General features: G+C 44.5%; 2 protein-coding genes across 2 annotated transcripts in view; one reads left to right on the plus strand and one right to left on the minus strand.

The window, feature by feature from the left end:
- crlf1b (cytokine receptor-like factor 1b) overlaps positions 1-17020 on the minus strand; it is a 36655-nt gene extending 19635 nt beyond the window's left edge. Inside the window, exons 1-5 of the mRNA XM_084309055.1 lie at positions 16737-17020; positions 14545-14823; positions 11430-11559; positions 10308-10480; positions 4224-4381 (exon numbers count right to left, since the gene is read on the minus strand). Coding sequence (XP_084165181.1) covers positions 4224-4381; positions 10308-10480; positions 11430-11559; positions 14545-14823; positions 16737-16794 — 798 coding nt within the window. The 5' untranslated portion in view covers positions 16795-17020. The remainder of the gene's footprint in view (positions 1-4223; positions 4382-10307; positions 10481-11429; positions 11560-14544; positions 14824-16736) is intronic.
- Positions 17021-17705: 685 nt separating this feature from the next.
- tmem59l (transmembrane protein 59-like) overlaps positions 17706-20639 on the plus strand; it is a 37467-nt gene continuing 34533 nt past the window's right edge. The window contains exons 1-2 of the mRNA XM_084307445.1: positions 17706-18010; positions 19485-19590. Of these exons, the coding sequence (XP_084163571.1) occupies positions 17837-18010; positions 19485-19590 (280 nt within the window). The 5' untranslated portion in view covers positions 17706-17836. The remainder of the gene's footprint in view (positions 18011-19484; positions 19591-20639) is intronic.

Raw genomic sequence — 20639 nt, forward strand, 5'->3', positions numbered from 1 at the left:
GGAAGAGACAAAACTCCATCCCAGTTGCCCTATAAAAACGCTGTTTTAATAACAAGCAACCAAGGCGCACTTAGCCCCTGCGTGATTCTTAACAGAAACACCCCGAGCCAGCACTATGTACGCGTCGAGACCCAAACACATCAATGGATAGTCTAGCAAGACACCAAACATTGTTCCTCCAAGTCGCCTGGGAGAACGACACGGAGCCGTCGTGCTTCATGTTCCTTCCTCTTTTTATTTAAAAATGAAAGAAACACAGACTGACATGAATCCCACGTGACGCAGCTGAGGGTAATTTTTTTTCACATTTTTACATCCCACCACCCTCGCCACAGGGAGGAGACGGAAATCCCCAGAGAGACTTCCCACGCGAGCTGTATAGATTGAAAAGAATATAGTGCAACATATAGACACACAATAGAGCAGAACTCCTTTTTGAAGTTCTACTCACCTTGACAATCTGAGGAGGAGGCTCTGAAACTCTGAGGAGGCTCCCTCACAGGGAAGGAGAGTCCGAAGTCACAGAAGGCACTTCTCCCCGAGGAGGAGCTTCGTGAGGAGGAGCTCTGACAACTCCCTGAAACAGATCCATAACATGGACCTGAACAACCCACGGAAGTCTTACCAACAGAGACGCGCTCAGTGACGTACTCTATGGCGGGGGAATTTCCGCGGTGCACACGCCCAATCTTCCAGGGCGTGGCACCAGGAAACTCCCCCCCCCCCTCTTACCCTGTAACGTGCCGAACAGCAACGTGACAGGAACCTTGAAGGACAGGAGGTTTTAACCCCTGACCAATCAGAAAAGGGGAGGAAAGGATTACCAGTTCACCCCTTTACAACCCCACACCCATGATACGATGTAATGACAAGTAGAGCATGACACAGTCATAGCCTGCTACATGAAGCATCGAACAGCCTCACATAGCTCATGTGCTAACCTGCTATCTGATTTTTACTAAGGAAAAAACACAGAACAGAGAGGGCCCCCTTTAAGAGCCCCGGTACCAGACTTACACATGTGCTTCTGTGGGCCAACCTAACCCAGTTGTAGATCACAAGACACACACAACCCTTCATCACAACAAAAAATGGCAAAAGTACACTCTTGCTACAGAGGAACGCCGTTTTTCATAACGAGAGAATACAGAATCCTCGATTATGTATTGGCCACAGGCCTTGCTAAGCACACATGATAAGTGACCAAACAATCTTTTCTTTAGGAAAAAATTGTTTCTCAAGCGGAAAGCACAACCCCAGCAATTAAGCTGAGGGTTACATCGTATCCCCACAAACACAGTGACACAATATATTGTAAACAACATGTCTGAGAGGAGGGGGGGGAAGCCCCAGGGAACCGGGGGGATCACCCCTCCTTCCTTACCCTTGATACGACCAAGTTGAACAGGTAACCCTGTTAATATGTGAACACACTGTTCATTGTCATTACAGACTGAGAAAAGAATTCATTCCTCAATCACATGTCACTAAGCATAGCTTCATAGGTTAATTAACCCCCTTAGTTGTGAGTTCACGTTACATGAACACACATGTTCTCATCACAACTAACCAGATAATTTTTACACATGTAAACAACAACCCGATTTCTATGGAGAGAGAAGCTATACCAGTGACAAGACAATTCACACACAACACGCGTCGTATCCTCAATGTATTGCAGCAACACACGTTTTGGAAAACATCGTTATTACAAAACATTTAGAAGGGAAGGAAAGAAGAAGTGTTTAAAGTCCGGTCGGGACTCCTACCCTGAGCGCAGGCCAAGAGAACTGCAATCTGGTTAACGGGACACCGAAGTTGAACACGCATCTCCTGTGTTGGCGACGAGGGTAACGTCGCTGCACCACCCAGCCGCTACGTTTCTCCATGTTGACGCAGTCCTCGCTGGCAGGGCTCCCGGTGTAGGTTCGACTAACATCCTCTGTCAAAGATGACGTCGTAGTCAGAGTGTTTAAGGCATGTTATAGTCATAGCAACGTTCAACAGTGTAGCATTAAGCTAACAGCCGCTCTCAACTGATAGCAACAAGCTAACGTTTCCTAGCCTAGTGACACAACGGGCTAGCGCCGCAGCTAACAGCTGACTGGCTAACAGGTAGGCCACAACTAGCACGCAAGCTAAGCAGATATCACCTGAACTGTACACAACGACATAACAAGCCACACTTCAGACAGGCCGCCGTCTGAAACCCTCCTCATCCTTTAAGAGAGAAGAGAAAAAGAAATGTCAACACAGTTTACAACAGTGATTTTACCAGACATACGGCGGTCCCATCTGGGCTACAGCTGACTTGAACATGGATCTTCCGATAACGAACATCCATGCCCACATTTCCTCGTTTAGGGTGTACTTCCACTCAAGTGAAAGATGGGGCCTGCACGGGACAGAGAAGCATCCGCTTGTCCAGAGAATCCTGGGTTCACCAGGTCCTGGTCGCGGCCCACTAGTTGACCATCATGGGCTTCAGACCAAGATCCTCCGCCGTCGCCTAAGAGGCCGAACAGAGGACCCTAATCTGGGGCCGGCTTTCGTAAAAATTGTCAGCTAGCCCCCATAGCACTAACAGACAACTGGCGCTCGCAAGCAAAACATTACTCACCCAGGCCCGAAAACAACCAGTCCCTCACAACAGACGGTGCCTTCCACAGTCCAGCTGTATAACCGGAGGTTCAATTACCTATCCAGCCGCAGCAAGGAGGACTGCCGATGGGGAGTATATCAGCGACGCGAGCCCCTAATACGAAAAAACCGGTGGAGATTTAGAATGATCATCATCTTCCAGACACTCCAGTGACGAAGACAATATCGCCATATTTTCTCGAAAATAGTGAGAGAGAAAATAAAGATATAATGTCAACGTATCTCCTTGTTCTTCTGTTTTCCTTTCTCCAGCTAATACTTTCTTCCTCGCCAAGTGGTGGTATACAGGCACTATATTGTGGATGAAATTTGAGAAGGAGATGAGTGTGTGGCCCCACCCCTGCTTATGTAGGCAGCAGATGGGGGTGTGGTCAGACGGATGTTGGTATGTAAAGGTACATTTTGAAATGTATTCAGTGCATATCCACTGAAGCGAGATATATGCAACTGATGCTGAGCGGAGCCATAATGAAATAGAACTACCAGCGGCCATGATGAGAGCACTCATCTTAGCCCAAGCTCCTACATGTACCTTGTATATGTGTTCTTACTATTAAACCTATATTGATCATGAATATCCGTCTACGACATAATGTTCCACCACACATTGAAACTAGGGATGTCCGATATTATCGGCCGATATCGGCATTCAAATGTGACATCGGAAAATATCGGTATCGGTTTAAAAAAAATATTTCTTTATTTTTTTACATTTCTATAACCTTTATTTACCCAGGCAAGCAAGTAAGAACATATATCGGTATCGGTTGATATCGATATCGGAAATGAAGAGTTGGACAATATCGGTATATCGGTATCGGTAAAAAAGCCAATATCGAGCATCCCTAATTGAAACGTTAAGTCCCCTTTTGAGCCTGAGCCTGAAACAGTCCATTTGGGTATATGTAGTTGTTATTGCTGTGTAATTGTCAGAGAATGTGCTGTGACTAAGTGCTTTTCACCCTTTTTTCAGAACTTCTTCAGCTTTCAATGTCTGTTATTGTTTGAACTTACTCTGTTTTGAGTGTGTATCAAACTGTTATTAGACAAGGAAAACAAAAATCGGAATGGGATTTTTACAGGTTTTTAGTGAAGTAGACACTGCAATTGCCCATCAATTTAGCTTATCACATGTAAATGTTGAACATGGAATTATTATGCAACTGCAATACATTTTTTGAACCCTGGCCTTTTAGATTATGCTTTTTAGGCAAATTTTTACTCACTTTCTTTTAGGCGGAATTTTGACCTTAGCGGTTGACCTTGAAGCAGGTAGAATTATACTTGTGTTTACTTCCTCAATAACTCCCAGTTTTTGGATTACTGTAAAAGGCAATAATGTGATTAAAGCTCAGGTCCTTGGTTTTCAGTCGGCGCTGAGCTTTTTTCGATACCGCAAATACTCAAGGAGTTACGGTACAGAGAAGCAGCATTGGTATTTGGGCCCCAGGAGGGGCCCGTAGGTTTAGAAGGGTCAATAAAATACATTTACTGCCTTAAATCTGAGTGCTCCAGTATTCTACTTCGGACCAAATCCCTGAAGTTGATCCCTGATGCCCTACCTTCCACTCGGCGCTGTCCTCCAGCCTGTAGCGTATCTGGTACTTGGCCTGGAAGAGGAAGTCCTTCAGGGCAGGAGGACTGGCCCAGCGGACGGTCAACTGATCCTCCAGATCCCCGACACGACTCACCAGCACGTCATCAGGAGGATCTGTGGTCACTGCAGGTACAGAGATGCAACAGAAGAGGAGACTGTTCAGTCTGTATGTCAACAACAGAGTAGTGTGCAGTTAATGCTACAGAATAGATTGAAGTATGCAAGCACCCTTTGAATGACCCCCATATGAGGAGTGGAGAGAGAGACAGAGAGAGGGAGAAGTGCAGCTCAGGGTAGACAGGCGCTATATACAGACATTATCGTCATTCTCCTTAAATAAAACATGGGGAAGATGAGGCCACTGTTGTCCAGCCATACCCACACACTGTCTCTTGTTTTGTTTTTATTACATGCAAAGCACCTTATAGACCAGCAATGTCACTCACTCACCTCACTCCCTCAGTCACTCAGCCACTCAGCCACACAGTCACTCACGGTTATCCACTCTGCCCCTAGTGGCGGCTCACATGCATTGCACCAGTAGTACCAGTTCAGTAACAGTTCAATGCTTTGGATCTATGACACATTGTCGTTGTGTACTTGTTGATTTGTACAGACGAGTGGTGCAGTGAATACGTTTAGATTATTTTGATCCATGCAGACATCTTTTAATCCATACAGTGTTTCAGGGTAAAGGTCAATAAAATGGTCTTTTAAATTCAAATCACATGCTTTAAAAAAATTTTTAAACAAGAGTGCAGGTGTAGGCGGCTGGGTGGTGCAGCGGACATTGCACTCGTCACCAACGCAAGAGACACCGGTCTCGAATCCGGCTGTCAGCGTTGCCTCCAGCTTGGGCCGGCCGTCATACTGACTCAATTGGCAGAGTCAGCGGGAGGATAGTCGATGGGTGGTAGTCTGGTCGTTGTAAACAGCGACTCCTACAGGTCGGTCAGGGCGCCTGCACAGCAAGGACAGGAAATGGCGGGGGCAGTGTGAGCCTCCCACACGTTACACCTCACCAATGAGAGTCCGCGCTGGCAGGTGAAAAGAAGTGACTGGCTGCCTCCACATGTATCGGAGGGGACATGTGATGGGCTTCTATCCTCCCTACGACCGGCCAGTGGGGGGCACATGCGAGCAACGATCAGGACAGGGGAGGGAGAATTGGCACAAGAGGAAATTGGGATGGGAAAAAAAATCACAGAAAAAAGGAGGAGAAAAAGTAGATAATAAAAAACAAGAGTGCAGGTTTATCATTCATCAAGAATATCAGCTCTTCTTTTCACACTTGCTCATTTTAACACTTTCAATGCCAACAACGAGACATCTCGTTTGTTCATGCCGACTGTTCATTGCCAACGACGAGAGATCTTGTTTCTTTTTTTATTAGCGATTTGAATTCATATTTCATCAATCTAGTCTCATGTTAGTGCTGCAAACTCTCTCTGAGCTCCATTGGGAAAATACCACCCCCTATCGTCTCTCCCTGTGGTACTGCACCCCTTTGGAATGGATTGAATGAAACACATGGGGGGGGGGGGGGGGGATCCAGCTTCCTCATTTAACTTCTCAGGCAAGTCACCCGAGAGGATCGGATTCATTGCCGAGCCCCAGAACAGCGTGGAATACATATTTCCAGTACCCAGCGTTGGATCAATAAACGCGATCGAATGGCGATCAGGAATTGTAATAATCTTTTTGAAGAACATCTGATTAGGCTTGGGCGGTATAATTTTTTTCATACCATCATACCTTGCTGACATAATACCCCGGTATGGGTATTATGACGGTATGACTTTCATTTTCATCAGCGGGGGAGGGGGGGGGGGGGGGGGGGGCGCGGAGCTAACAATATACTCGTTATCACCATACATAACGCTTATATTGAAACACGTTGACATTAGGGCCGTTCTTTCAACCTAAAAGTGCACTTTCTTCAACCTCGAACCTAAATTCCTTAGCAACCCGTGTTACCAAGTAAACAAATCACGGAACGATAGCCAGTTAGCCCACACCAGCCTAGTACTACTAACGTTAGCTCTCAGAACGATAGCCAGTTAGCCCGCACCAGCCTAGTACTACTAACGTTAGCTCCCAGAATGATAGCCAGTTAGCCCGCACCAGCCTAGTACTACTAACGTTAGCTCCCAGAACGATAGCCAGTTAGCCCGCACCAGCCTAGTACTACTAACGTTAGCTCCCAGAACGATAGCCAGTTAGCCCGCACCAGCCTAGTACTACTAACGTTAACTCTCAAAACGATAGACAGTTAGCCCGCACCAGCCTAGTACTACTAACGTTAGCTCCCAGAATGATAGCCAGTTAGCCCGCACCAGCCTAGTACTACTAACGTTAGCTCTCAGAATGATAGCCAGTTAGCCCGCACCAGCCTAGTACTACTAACGTTAGCTCCCAGAATGATAGCCAGTTAGCCCGCACCAGCCTAGTACTACTAACGTTAACTCTCAAAACGATAGACAGTTAGCCCGCACCAGCCTAGTACTACTAACGTTAGCTCCCAGAATGATAGCCAGTTAGCCCGCACCAGCCTAGTACTACTAACGTTAGCTCCCAGAACGATAGCCAGTTAGCCCGCACCAGCCTAGTACTACTAACGTTAGCTCCCAGAATGATAGCCAGTTAGCCCGCACCAGCCTAGTACTACTAACGTTAGCTCCCAGAACGATAGCCAGTTAGCCCGCACCAGCCTAGTACTACTAACGTTAGCTCTGAGAACGATAGACAGTTAGCCCGCACCAGCCTAGTACTACTAACGTTAGCTCCCAAAATGATAGCCAGTTAGCCCGCACCAGCCTAGTACTAACGTTAGCTCTCAGAACGATAGCCAGTTAGCTTGCACCAGCCTAGTACTACTAACGTTAGCTCTCAGAACGATAGCCAGTTAGCTTGCACCAGCCTAGTACTACTAACGTTAGCTCCCAGAACGATAGCCAGTTAGCCCGCACCAGCCTAGTACTACTAACGTTAGCTCCCAGAACGATAGCCAGTTAGCCCGCACCAGCCTAGTACTACTAACGTTAGCTCTCAGAACGATAGCCAGTTAGCCCGCACCAGCCTAGTACTACTAACGTTAGCTCTCAGAACGATAGCCAGTTAGCCAGCACCAGCCTAGTACTACTAACATTAGCTCCCAGAACGATAGCCAGTTAGCCAGCACCAGCCTAGTACTACTAACGTTAGCTCCCGGAACGATAGCCACGTAACCCTCTGCTGGCGCGTGCTGTGCACTACAATCAAATCCGTGTCAGTGTAATAGCAGTCTGTGACGTCACGGTATTGAGAATCATACCGGCGGGATTTCGAAATATCCTGGTATACCGTAATACCACCCAAGCCTACATCTGATCTGAGGTAAGGAATCTATTTGACCAGTCTTAGGATAATCAGAGCTTTTTTCACAGAGATATCAACACGTGCCCTATGTGTGTGTGTGTGTGCTGATCAGGAAATGAGATAATCGATTTTTCAGCTCGCTTCTATAGCGTGCATAAGTACACATATACTATCGATAATTTAGCGTTTATTTGAAAACGATTCATAAATAGGCCGAAAAATGTCAAAGTTTTTTGTGTATTCCAGAATATTCCAGTAAAGGGCGATTATCACAGAATCTTTATATTTTCCTGAAACTTAAAAAAAACTAGCGTTTTTCAAAATGGTATAAAACGGAAATTAAAAATCGATTAAAAAACAATCCGTTTCGACAATGTTGACTGCAAACAAGTCATTGATAAGCGACGGCCAGATTAGACACATAGCCATAATTTAAGACATAGTTTATGCGTTTGCAAATATGAGAGCTCTATCATTGAAGTGGGTGGTGGCATTCAAGGGGGGTAAGGCGCACCACATGGCTGGCAATGAAAGTGTTAATGCTCTCTGACTCTTCTGTTTTTATTGCTTTGCATGTCCCTTCTCCCTGAAATCTGCCCCCTCCATACGCCCCCACTCCACACCCCATACCCCCCCCTGTTACTGCCCCCTCCATACACCCCCACTCCACACCCCATACCCCCTCCGTTACTCTCCGACTCTCTGACTTTTCTTTTGGGGTTGGCAGAGGTAATCAGGTCTGTGTTTGTTCTCTTCTCCCCTTCCCAGTCCAATATGGAAAGTACTGTTGTCTGCACTTCCAACGTTAATTAAAACATGCTTTCCCCCTACAATAAAGCTTGCGTGGTACGGTGGCACAGAGTTGCCTCACAGCAAGAAGGTCATGGGTTCATGCCTCAGCAGGGGGCCTTTCTGTATAGAGTTGCATGTTCTCCCCTTGTTTCTGTGGGTTTCCTGCGGCTACTCCGGTTTCCTCCCGCATCATAACAAGACATGCATGCTATGCTGGGTATATCCTGCCATTGCCCTTGACTCAGGTACTGGCATTACAACTGGAGTTGGTCCACAGGCGCCGCACGTTATTACGAAATCAAGTACTTTTGATTGAGCTGATGGGAGGAATGATGGAGGACAAAGAGGGAACACAGCCGTCACATGAACATGTCTGGTAAAACTGATTTACACTGGCAGAGGAACCACATTTCATATACAAATAAAAATTGAAATACATAAAAATACATTAAAAAATAAATGTCCATTTTATCCTATTAAACACAGAACGTTTGCCAGGCTACACTGCCTCTGGCCTCAGCATCATCCAAAGGATCTATTTTAATGCTGTACTTTAACCAAAAGAAACAGACATTCTTCTGCCTGCCCCATAGAGCCCGTGGTGGGTCATTTGCGGGTTTCTGCTTGAGAAATCCGTTGCTCCCTTCATTTCCGGTGCAGCTTGCTGCTTGATGGACTTTATTGTTTCTATCTCTTTCGTGGGAAAATCAAGACAGAAGAATTCCTCAGCTTATTGTTTCTGCTATTGAGGGTCTGAAGACGCAGGCGTTTGGTGATGTGTTGTGCATTAGGCATTACCCCACCCCCCTCTTCCTCCTTTCCCACTCCCAGCCTCCATAGCCCTCTAGCTACCTACCCTACTACTCAGGATCTCTGGCACATAATGGGTCAAGGTCTATAAGAAGAGGATGGGTCACTGCCCCAATTTGGGAGACAACGCTACTTCCTAGAGCGTGATTTGTCTCCCAGTTGTAACAGGGGAAGCCATTTTCAAACGTTTCTATGACGACACTGACCCGTCCTCCTCTTGTTATTATTGTAGCTCAAGTTAAGGCACGGTAGGGGGGGTACAACATACCCCTCCCCTCTCTCTCTCTTTCTGACCACAAAAGCATACTTAAGCACTTTAGCTATATGATATGAATAATCAATACGCATACATTGATGAATTATACCATGCAGTGGAGGCCATGAGACTGAGCATTAGTGGTATGGGTAGTGCAGTGTACACTGGAATTAGTGGCAGGGGGGGCTGGGTAGTACAATGTACACTGGGAGAAGAAATGCATTTCAAGTCTCATATATCAACAGCGTTTCCCTCAAAGTGAAAACCCGAGTGCATTTAGTCAGAGCATCTGATGTGCGGTTAACTTTTACGACAATTCAGTTTATCTTTTAAAGTTTCAGCCAGAACCCATTACATTATGGGGAAAGATGAGAACATCATAAAAGTCTGAAACAGGAAAGTGTGTTGTCCATATGAGGTCTGCCAAAGAGAGGAGTGGGAGAGGAGAGGAGAGGAGAGGAGGGGAGGAGAGAAGAGGGGAGGAGAAGAGAGGAGAGGAGGGAGGGGAGGAGAGAAGAGGGGAGATGAGAGGAGAGGAGGGGGAGGGAGGGGAGGAGAGTAGAGTAGAGGGGATGGGAGGAGAGGAGGGGAGGGGAGGAGGAGGGAAGGGAGGAGAGGAGAAGAGAGGAGAGGAGGGAGGGAGAGGAGAAGAGAGGAGGGGGAAGGAGGAGAGGAGAGGCAGGAGAGGAATGAAGAGTAGAGGAAGAAGAGAAAAAGGGAGAAGAGAAAAGGAGAGAAGAGAGGAGAGGAGAGGAGAGGAGAGGAGAGGAAATGCGGCAAAAGAAGAGAAACAGAAGAGTGTGTTTCTTGGTGATACCAGACTGACTGACTCACCCACATCCAGGATGTCCAGGGTGATGACATCAGATGTGGCTGAGCCCAGCTGATTGGTTGCCTCCACCCAGATCTCATAGGGTGTGAAGAGGGCAAGGTCACGGGGGATATAGCAGGTGTAGCGCTGCTGCGTGGAGGTGTGATCCTCACACTCCCGCTCTCTACCGTACCACCTAGAGAGGAATGCAGAGCGAAGACTACAACCAAAACACACTAGCACAAAGCCCTTCAGTTTGTAACCAAAACTATTTTAAGGACAAATTTAGACACAAAATATATCATTATTAACAATAACATTCTCTATGATCGGAGTACATTTAGTACATATAATAGGGGTGTGACAATTTGATTACAATTATTTAGCCAAAGACTAAACATACATCACAAAATCTTTATTTAATTTTTTATCACAGATCGGTTCAACTTGATTTGATTGGATTTATTCTGACACTTTTTTAAAGTGTAACCAGTTTACAAATGCCATATTGTTTAGTCAGCATTAATTGAACATGAAAAAAAACGTACACCACAAAGTTACTTGTTCAAAGCATGATGTTTATAGATTAAACAAATAACCAAACGTGAATTTCACTTAACGTTTTTTATTTATTTTACAGATGGTTGCAATTTGGATTTCCATAGTCATGTTAAAATTGTTCCTTTACACCCCTAGTAATAACAACATATGGGCAGTATGTGGCATAATTCTATACATGTCTCTAGGTCAGTGATTCTCAACGTGGGGTCCGGGGACCCCCAGGGGTCCTTGAGGGGGTTCCAGTGGGTCCCCCGAAAATTTTATTTTGCTATTATTTCACTGAGTAGAAGTTTAGCCCAATGAGAAAATGTACTGTATATGAATGACTATTCAGATCATCTCCACTGTTATCTCCTGACCTACAGTACAGACTGTTATTCTGAGCTAAATAATTTGTAACAACAAAGATCTTCCCAAATGGAGGTCCCATGTTATGAAATGGGGGGGGGTCCACAGTCTAATGTGTCTCAATTTGGGGGTCCTTGACAGGAAAAGGGTTAAGAACCACTGCTCTAGCTGACCTGAGGAGGCGGTCGGTGGGGGAGGTGATCACCTGGGAGCTGCAGCAGGTCTGGGGCTCTCACCTCAATTTGTACTTGAGGGTGTATTTGGTTCGAACGAAGGTTTCGCCCCGGCCTCCGGGGGTCCACTTGCAGCTCAAGTCCTTGGTGTTTCGGGACCAGCAGGTTAGGTTGACTGGTTTCTCTGGAGGCACTGCGTATTGGAGACAAAGATTTAAAAAAAAAAAGAAAAAAAAAGAAAAAAAGGTGAAGAAGATGAGACGCAAGACAATGCATGCAGGCTATCTTTCAGTAGACCATCTCTCTGACCACAGCAGACAATACACACAGATTATCTTTCAGTCTAGACCATCTCTCTGACCACAGCAGACAATACACGCAGATTATCTTTCAGTCTAGACCATCTCTCTGACCACAGCAGACAACAATACACGCAGATTATCTTTCAGTCTAGACCATCTCTCTGACCACAGCAGACAATACACGCAGATTATCTTTCAGTCTAGACTGAACCATCTCTCACTGACCACAGCAGACAATACACATGACTATCTTTCAGTCTAGACCATCTCTCTGACCACAGCAGACAACAATACACGCAGATTATCTTTCAGTCTAGACTGAACCATCTCTCACTGACCACAGCAGACAATACACATGACTATCTTTCAGTCTAGACCATCTCTCTGACCACAGCAGACAATACACGCAGATTATCTTTCAGTCTAGACTGAACCATCTCACTGACCACAGCAGACAATACACATGACTATCTTTCAGTCTAGACCATCTCTCTGACCACAGCAGACAATACACACAGATTATCTTTCAGTCTAGACCATCTCTCTGACCACAGCAGACAATACACGCAGATTATCTTTCAGTCTAGACCATCTCTCTGACCACAGCAGACAACAATACACGCAGATTATCTTTCAGTCTAGACCATCTCTCTGACCACAGCAGACAATACACGCAGATTATCTTTCAGTCTAGACTGAACCATCTCTCACTGACCACAGCAGACAATACACATGACTATCTTTCAGTCTAGACCATCTCTCTGACCACAGCAGACAACAATACACGCAGATTATCTTTCAGTCTAGACTGAACCATCTCTCACTGACCACAGCAGACAATACACATGACTATCTTTCAGTCTAGACCATCTCTCTGACCACAGCAGACAATACACGCAGATTATCTTTCAGTCTAGACTGAACCATCTCACTGACCACAGCAGACAATACACATGACTATCTTTCAGTCTAGACCATCTTTACGCTCACACACTAAGCAGTCACTTTAGCATGAACACACACACACACACACACACACACACACACACACATGCTGCACATGCCCACACTCAACCGTCACCTTACACAATGAAAAGGTCACTTTAAAAAATAAGAACGGGAGTGGTTCTTGTATAGTAAACAGAAGGATATAGCAAGCTAGCATAAGGACACATAGTATAACTGTAGATTGTATAGCATAGCATTGTATAGTAGTGTACATAAGACCCAGTGCCTCATCCGTAGCTAACTGTGTATTTCACTATCGCAGGACCTAGCATGTCTTACCATGCTCTTGTCAACTTTATGTACATATATATACCTGTTATTATTATTACTTGTATTATTGCATTGTATTAATGCACATTGTATTATTACACAAATGTCCTATTCTCATTCCTGTCTTATTACTTGTGTTGCACATTGCTGCAGGCATGACCCCCCGCATTTCACTGTATGCTTGTATGCCGTGACAAATAAAACTCTTGACTTGACTCTCTGACCACAGCAGCCAATACACACAAATTATCTTTCAGTCTAGTTTGAACCATCTCTCACTAACCACAGCAGACAATACACATGACTATCTTTCAGTCTCTAGACCATCTCTCTCTGACCACAGCAGACAATGCATGCAGATTATCTCTCACTGACCACAGCAGACAATGCATGCAGACTATCTCTCAGTCTAGACTATCTCTCTGACCACAGCAGACAATGCATGCACACTATCTCTCAGTCTAGACCATCTCTCACTGACCACAGCAGACAATGCATGCAGACTATCTCTCAGTCTAGACTATCTTTCTGACCACAGCAGACAATGCATGCATTGCACACTATCTCTCAGTCTAGACCATCTCTCTCACCACAGCAGGGAGAACTGTGTTGGCATTCACACTTACATTCTGTATGCATAGATGGCCAAAATAAATAAAACTATCAACAGAAAAGATGGCAGTACTTGTCTACTGTTGAAACCAGATGAAATGTTTCAACATTCCATTCAGGTAATTTATATCCGTCTGTTTTTATTTATTTTAATGCTCTTTTGAAATAAATCTGTTCAATGTAATTTCTATACTTCCAGTGGTAATTACTTGATTTGAATGGAGACATATGTAATTAAGTTCTGACATTTAGAAGAGCTGGCATGTGAACTATTGTTCTCATGAAAAGCATTTGGCTGCTCTATCCAGCCCTGCACTTTAAGCCAGCACTGAGATGGATAGAGATGATTAGAATATTCATAAAACAGGATTTAAAAGCATAACACAGAGATTATGATCAAAAAAAGCTTTAATGTAAAAAATAAATCCTCATCAAAATATAGTCCTTGTGAGTCTGCATTGATGCAAACAGGAATGAAGTCAGACTGGGGCGGAAGACTGTTCAAAGTGAGCTCATTAAATCAGTCATCAATTTGAAAAGGGGTAATTTTAGGGTTATGGTTATAGGGTTAGAAGTGTCCCATTAAGGAATGATGGTAAGTCAATGGAATGTCCTCAGGAATATACAAATGAAAAGAAAATGTAATATTTAAAAAAGAAATTGCAATATACACAAATGGGAATTCCTTTGGATTTGAAAATCAATCGTTTTTTCCTTTTCATTTATTTTGTTCCATTCTTTCGATGGGCATATTTACCGTATGTGCCCTGCATCTCAACTCCTAAAATTCTGTTGACTCTGTCAGTGCTTTATTATGCAGTACATACATTAGGACCCACTTTCTCACGCTATGTAAACAGGACACAGGCTCCCGGCCCTTATAAGACAATACTTACACAGCGGGGTTGAATATTGCATATTGAATACATGCCATACCATATGCAAATTCTACACATAATAGGGAAGCCAGTGTAACCAGCACTTACTGCCAACATATAGACAAGAGCCAGCCAGGACATGGCCATCTCCTCCGTGGCAGACCAGGTTGTCTCCAGACTGCTGCTGAGAGCCGTTGAGGCGGTGCAGGGTAACACTCTGGGTGGTGGGGCTCACCAGCCCATAGGTGCTGCTGACCAGACGTTTCCCATTCAGGGTCCAGTATAATGTGCTGGCGTGGAGGCCCATCTCGGAGCTCACTGTGCACGTGGCGGTCAGATTGGACCCAATGTGCAAGGCCGGGTCCTGGGGGAAGATCACTGCCACCTCTTTGGGGATGAGCGGTGGGTCGCCAGACACAGACACAGAGACGTATACACACGCTTCATGTAAATGTATATAATCTCAGAATTTAGAATCAACAATAAACCTTAGGCTATAAGAAGATACAATTCGCAAACTAGATCACAAAAAAAGAAGATAAAATCCCCCAATGTGGACTTCTAACAAGAACTTGGGTTTGGGGAATTTCTGGGGTTGATCTATTTTTAATGTTGCTTGATTTGTTTCAATGCTGAGAACCTGCACAGTGTGAGATGCAGTTAGCATGTTTCCTGGTGGTTTTGAAGTAAGGACTAGCAACGCTTCAATACTGAGCAGGAGTGCAGCACATATAAGTAAGGACTAGCAACACTTCAATACAGAGCAGGAGCGCAGCACAAATTTATGGCCCAGTAATGAACTGGATTTATGTTCCTGGTAAAGAACCACTTAAAAAGGTCACCCTAGGTTGTTGGTGAAATACTTGAATGCTTTTCCATACCTTAGGGGTTCCTTTGCTCCTTTTAAAGTCTGTCTTATGATTGATGTCTATGAGAAATGTTCTGAGAAGCATAATATCTCTGAATGTTACCACTGGGTTCCTTCGGGGAGATTCAAGGGTTAATGTGTAGAGGTTTATTAACTGTGCTCTAGGTGGGCGGTGGACAAGCTTTCTAACATATGTGCCAATAGGCTGCTTCCAGCCTAACTGGACCTGGGAGGATCTGGTGCGAGGGAAATTGTACTGAGACGAGAATGTGCTGGTATTTCACTACAAGGAGTGTTACTGTACATAAACTTAAAGTAGACTCTGGATTTAGTAAATAGATGTTGTCAGAAGGCATAATGTGTAACTTGTGTAACAAAACAAATGACGTATGACCCAAAGATAATTCTATAAATACATGAAGATCTTCACTCCACAATGAATTTCCCACAATCTATTTTCCAAATATTGAACTAGTAGGCCTATGCATATACAACTTTTTTGTATGTACTATGTAGCTAGTGTTTTGAAACTTTTGACATGAAACCCTTTACAGTAGAGTATTAATTTGTGTATGTTATTTCAATAAGCACAAAGCCAATGGCTGATCATAAGATGATGTTACCCTGTTTCGGGACAGGGACTGTGTGAAATATCGTATACAATCTAGCATGCTATGCCTATATGGATATTGGTATATTTTGTGGTTTTCACTCATTTAATCACAGTGATAATTCAATACTATTTAATTGATTAATCTTACCAACAATTTCCTCTCTACGCTTTGCTGTCAATGTAATCTACCATTTCATAAACACACCATTATTCTATGTGTGTCATTTCACACTGTTGTCATTACATTTGAATTAACTCGTTTTTACAATAATAGTACAAGCCTATATGCTTGTGAAACAATTCAACAAGTTAGTGACTTATCCCAATAGGTTACTTATATGTGTCCACATTTAAGAGTGTACCCTGTTTACATTTTAATTAACTCGTTTTACAATGATAGTACAAGCCTATATGCTTGTGAAACAATTCAACAAGTTAGTGACTAATTATCCCAATAGGTTACTTATATATGTCCACATTTAAGAGTGTACCCTGTTTACATTTTAATTAACTCGTTTTTACAATTACTATAGGCCTGTGAAACAATTCAACAAGTTAGTTACTATACGTATCCCAATAGGTTACTTATATTTTGTCTAAACTTGCACCATTGTGTTAACATACATAATGACTAATACAGAAACTTGAACTTGAAATGTTTAGGGTAAGGGTAACATTGTAACGTCGGCTCCTTCAGAAGATGACAGTGCTCAGAGCGCACCTCCCATCTCGTCTTCAGACGTGGTAAACTTAACTGTCTGCCTGTAGTTACTACAGTGTAGTAGGCTTCTCTCACACAACTAGGTTTGGTGTACTTACGCGTCGAGGTGAATAACACGCATGGGACCAGGAGGGCGAGGAACAATATGGAGAGCATGGTTCACAAAGCCTTTCAGCGGCTCTTTTTCGTCTGTCCTTGTCTCCCTAGTTCGACTTCCAATACGTGAGTTATAGGAGACAAACTTGGAAGGAGAAATTGCGTAGCAGCACTGCCTTCTTCCCACACTGTCTTGAATTCCCACTCTTCAGCAATTTTGATCCCAGAACCGCTTTTAGATCGACCGTCGGAAGAAGTGCCTCTGTGGTGATAATATGAGCAAGTTAACTGCGGTGGCATGAAGGTAACTGGGTTTGCTTTTACAGTGACTATTTGGTGCACGCCTCAACAGCTAAAACATTCAAGTTGATACGTTATGCCCCTCCCTTGTCTTCCCACACAGTCATAAGTCATTATTGCTCCCCAATTTGTCCCCTCCCAGCCTCCCCCCTGGGAGGGAGAAAAACACCACCACAAATCTTATTATAAGGTGTGTTACAATTAATTATTGGCCACAATACATATTTCGGGCAGCATGGTCAACGACTGTTCTAGTGATAGGGTGATTGCTTTGATGATTAAGTTATACTGGTTGTGATACGTATTACCGTCTTCAGCTTTAGTGTTTTAGCCTGCATGTGATCCTTTAAATGACTTAAATGCAACGTCAAGCTATACGGTGTGTAGAGATATACACAATGCATAATGCAGAAAACATCTACAATAAACTGCCAATCTGCTGCATAGGCTGCAGGGTGTCTGTGTCTGCCATAGTCTGGCCTAAATCAACTACATGCTACCTTTTTATTAATGCCATCATTGCCATATTATGCACTACTGCAGTGTAGGCGATTCTGCACTGGGTGCGTGTGAGTTGGATGGTGGGGGGGCGCTGCGTGTGCATGCGTGATGATGTTCCGAGTGACGACACGAGGAGCGCAGACAGAGCAGAAGATTACCAAGGCAGAGAGAGAGACATCGGGTTGAGGCAGCGAACATCCATCCGAGGAGCACCACCACCACCACCACCAGCACAAAGGGAGACCGCTGCAGCGCCGGTGCTCGTGCAGGCTGTGTGGTGATCATCTAGTCCGGGGTTCAGATGCTCCGGCTCGGCGGCACGATGTGCGGCTTCTCCGCGCTGCTGGTCTCGCTGTTTCTTGCAGGACTGGCGGCAGCAGCATCATCCTCAGATCTGTTTGACAACCAACTGGGCGACATCAATTACTGCAAAAAGCAATGCCAGCTCACCATCAAAAACAAAAGCCCCGCTAAAGTAAGTTATCCTGGTGGTAGTGTATAGATGCATGTGGTCGTGGTCGCCTATAGAGACGTGCTACCTCTCTGCAGAGCTGGACATTACATTATAATGAGATGATCAGTTATTGTTGTTGTTGCCACACGACTGAAAGGAAATGTAATACTGTGTATCCGTTACTGACAAACTAGAGATGTAACCGTTGTGTTGCGAAATGGATAGGCCCTAGTGGTGCCTGACTGCCTGCCTAGTCCTACTAATTGTGTGTGTTGTCGGGTCGATGCGTAATGACGGGCCATTTATGCGCCTGGGCTGGCTCCGATTTTTCGCTGCGTCTTAATGGACATTACAGTTACAGTGCACGATTAGGCCGGAAATAACCATGCATCTCATTGGCGTTCGTACAGTCCCCATTCGTCGTACTACAAAAGGTGACTGCTGGTAGCATAATCTCGTGAGGTGCCTGTAATCAACTAGACCAACATGTCATTTCTTTGGACGCAATTAAGATCCACGGGGCCACGCATCTGGTGGCATGAGGAGAAGGAGGAGAACCACAGAGGATGCACTTGTAAAACAAAAAATGCTCAATAATCTCTTGCATTAGCCTGTGGGCAATAGTTGTCTAGAAAACCCAGTATGTTGGGGACAAAATGGGACTAGGCTAGGGCGGCTGGGGCATGGATGTTTTTCGGATGTTTTCCTCCCACCTCCTCCTCATCTTCTGCACGGCCAGGTGTGGTCCAGACTCACTGACACTGTGCGGTGCGGGGCTGCTGCGAAATGGATCACACAGCACTTAAAGCTCCGCAGAATCACCTGCTTTCAAGCACACTGCACCAATTGTTTGTTTCACGAAAATTAAACGGGCATCTCGAGCAATTGTCACTCTGTACAGATGTTGTGTTTTATAGGCAATTGTGGGACGATAATTGTTTAGGTGAGTAAGCAAATAAATGCCCATAAAAATCGGACCGTCGTGTGTAGCCTGTCATGGGCTCGGGGTAAAATCCCGCTGGACTCAGCGAATGGAACGCAGTAAAGAGAAAGGGCGACACGCATCACGCTGTAATATGCCTGTAAAGTGTAAACCAGTGATAGTCGCGGGCAGGGGAATCTATTGGTCTCCCCTGTTCCCGGAGAAGTCACACGTGGGCGCTGTTTCGTTATTTTGCTGGGACAAGTCTGCAGGTGAATGTAAATCTTCCTTCCTGGCACAAGATGCAGGAGTTTATGCAAATGGTACATTTTCCGAATGTTCTTTCTGCAGACACGTTTGGCTACTTTTGCACTCCACAAGCTACAGTGTATGACGAGCTATAACACCACATTATCAAAATACATAATAACTCCTAGCCAGACCTCTTTCTATTTAATATTGCATCTCTCTCTCTCTCTCTCTCTCTCTCTCTCTCTCTCTCTCTCTCTCTCTCTCTCTCTCTCTCTCTCTCTCTCTCTCTCTCTCTCTCTCTCTCTCTCTCTCTCTTTCTAGGAATCCATAATGAATGCATGCCACCGTGGCTGTCGTCTCTACTCCATCTGCCAGTTTGTCAATGGCAATGCTGGCTTCAACACCAGCAGGGAGGAGTGTCAGGGAGGTAATACTGTCTGTCTGTCTGTCTGTCTGTCTGTCTGTCTGTCTGTCTGTTTGCCTGTCTGTCTGACTGTTTTCCTGTCCTTTACAAGATGGGGGTGATAATGAGGTATTGTTCTCTTTGTCCCGCTTTGTGTCCTGGGCTCAGAGATGCTGAGGTGGTCTATCTAGTCTACTAATCAAAATTGGCATACTGCACCCACATAAGTTCAGAATCTGTCTTTCCTGCTTTGCAATGAGTCCTGTTAGTTACTGAAGTTCTTATCTCAAATGGAAAGTTAGCTGTAACTAAATAGCATGAATGTTAGCACCTTTCTGCCCTTTATAGGGAAGGTAGGTAGCCTACAGCATCTTTAGAACCCCAATCAATTCACTATCCCCTTCTCTGAAAATCTAAAACCGTTTTCCATTCGGCACCAGCCTCCTGTTAGTGAGGTATGAAACCATTTCCTTTAAAGTCACATGTAAGTCCTTTCAAAGAGTCCTGTCACACATTCTTATTATTACTAGAGTTTATAGAAGCGAGTGGAATGGCTTTCATGCAATGTTGAGATAGTGAAATTGCACTAACATCGCTAACAAGAGTCTGTACCAAATTATCCAAAAAAAAAATGTTTTGAACATCCCATGATGTTAAACGATCGTTACAATGAACTTCTAAAAACCCCTGAACCTTCCTTTTAATTTAGAATAGCCTACTGCGGTTTTCTATTTCCAAGCATCAAGCCCCTCCCTCATCCTTCAAAGCCTGCAAGCTCAGGGGGTTGTGTGTGTCTGGATTTCTTTAGGCTGTTTACCCAGGTTGGGTTGCGTGTATCAGGAATCAACCCTGTGATCTGTTGTCCCTCCTAAACCAGGCGGCGGAGGCCTCAATGGCCCTTGCATATTAATAAATTAGGACCATGTAGTGGAGCGAATCGGGACATTCTTTCATACGCAAACATTGTATCTTCCATTCCCACGTTGTCTTTCACCAATAACCAATTACTGTTATTGAATATATCTGTTTTAACATCTCGCTTTAATTTTCTGTTCTCATTCTTACACCTGTTC

This window comes from Notolepis coatsorum (assembly GCF_963971535.1).
Source record: "Notolepis coatsorum genome assembly, chromosome: 2".
NCBI classification, from domain to species: Eukaryota; Metazoa; Chordata; class Actinopteri; order Aulopiformes; family Paralepididae; genus Notolepis; species Notolepis coatsorum.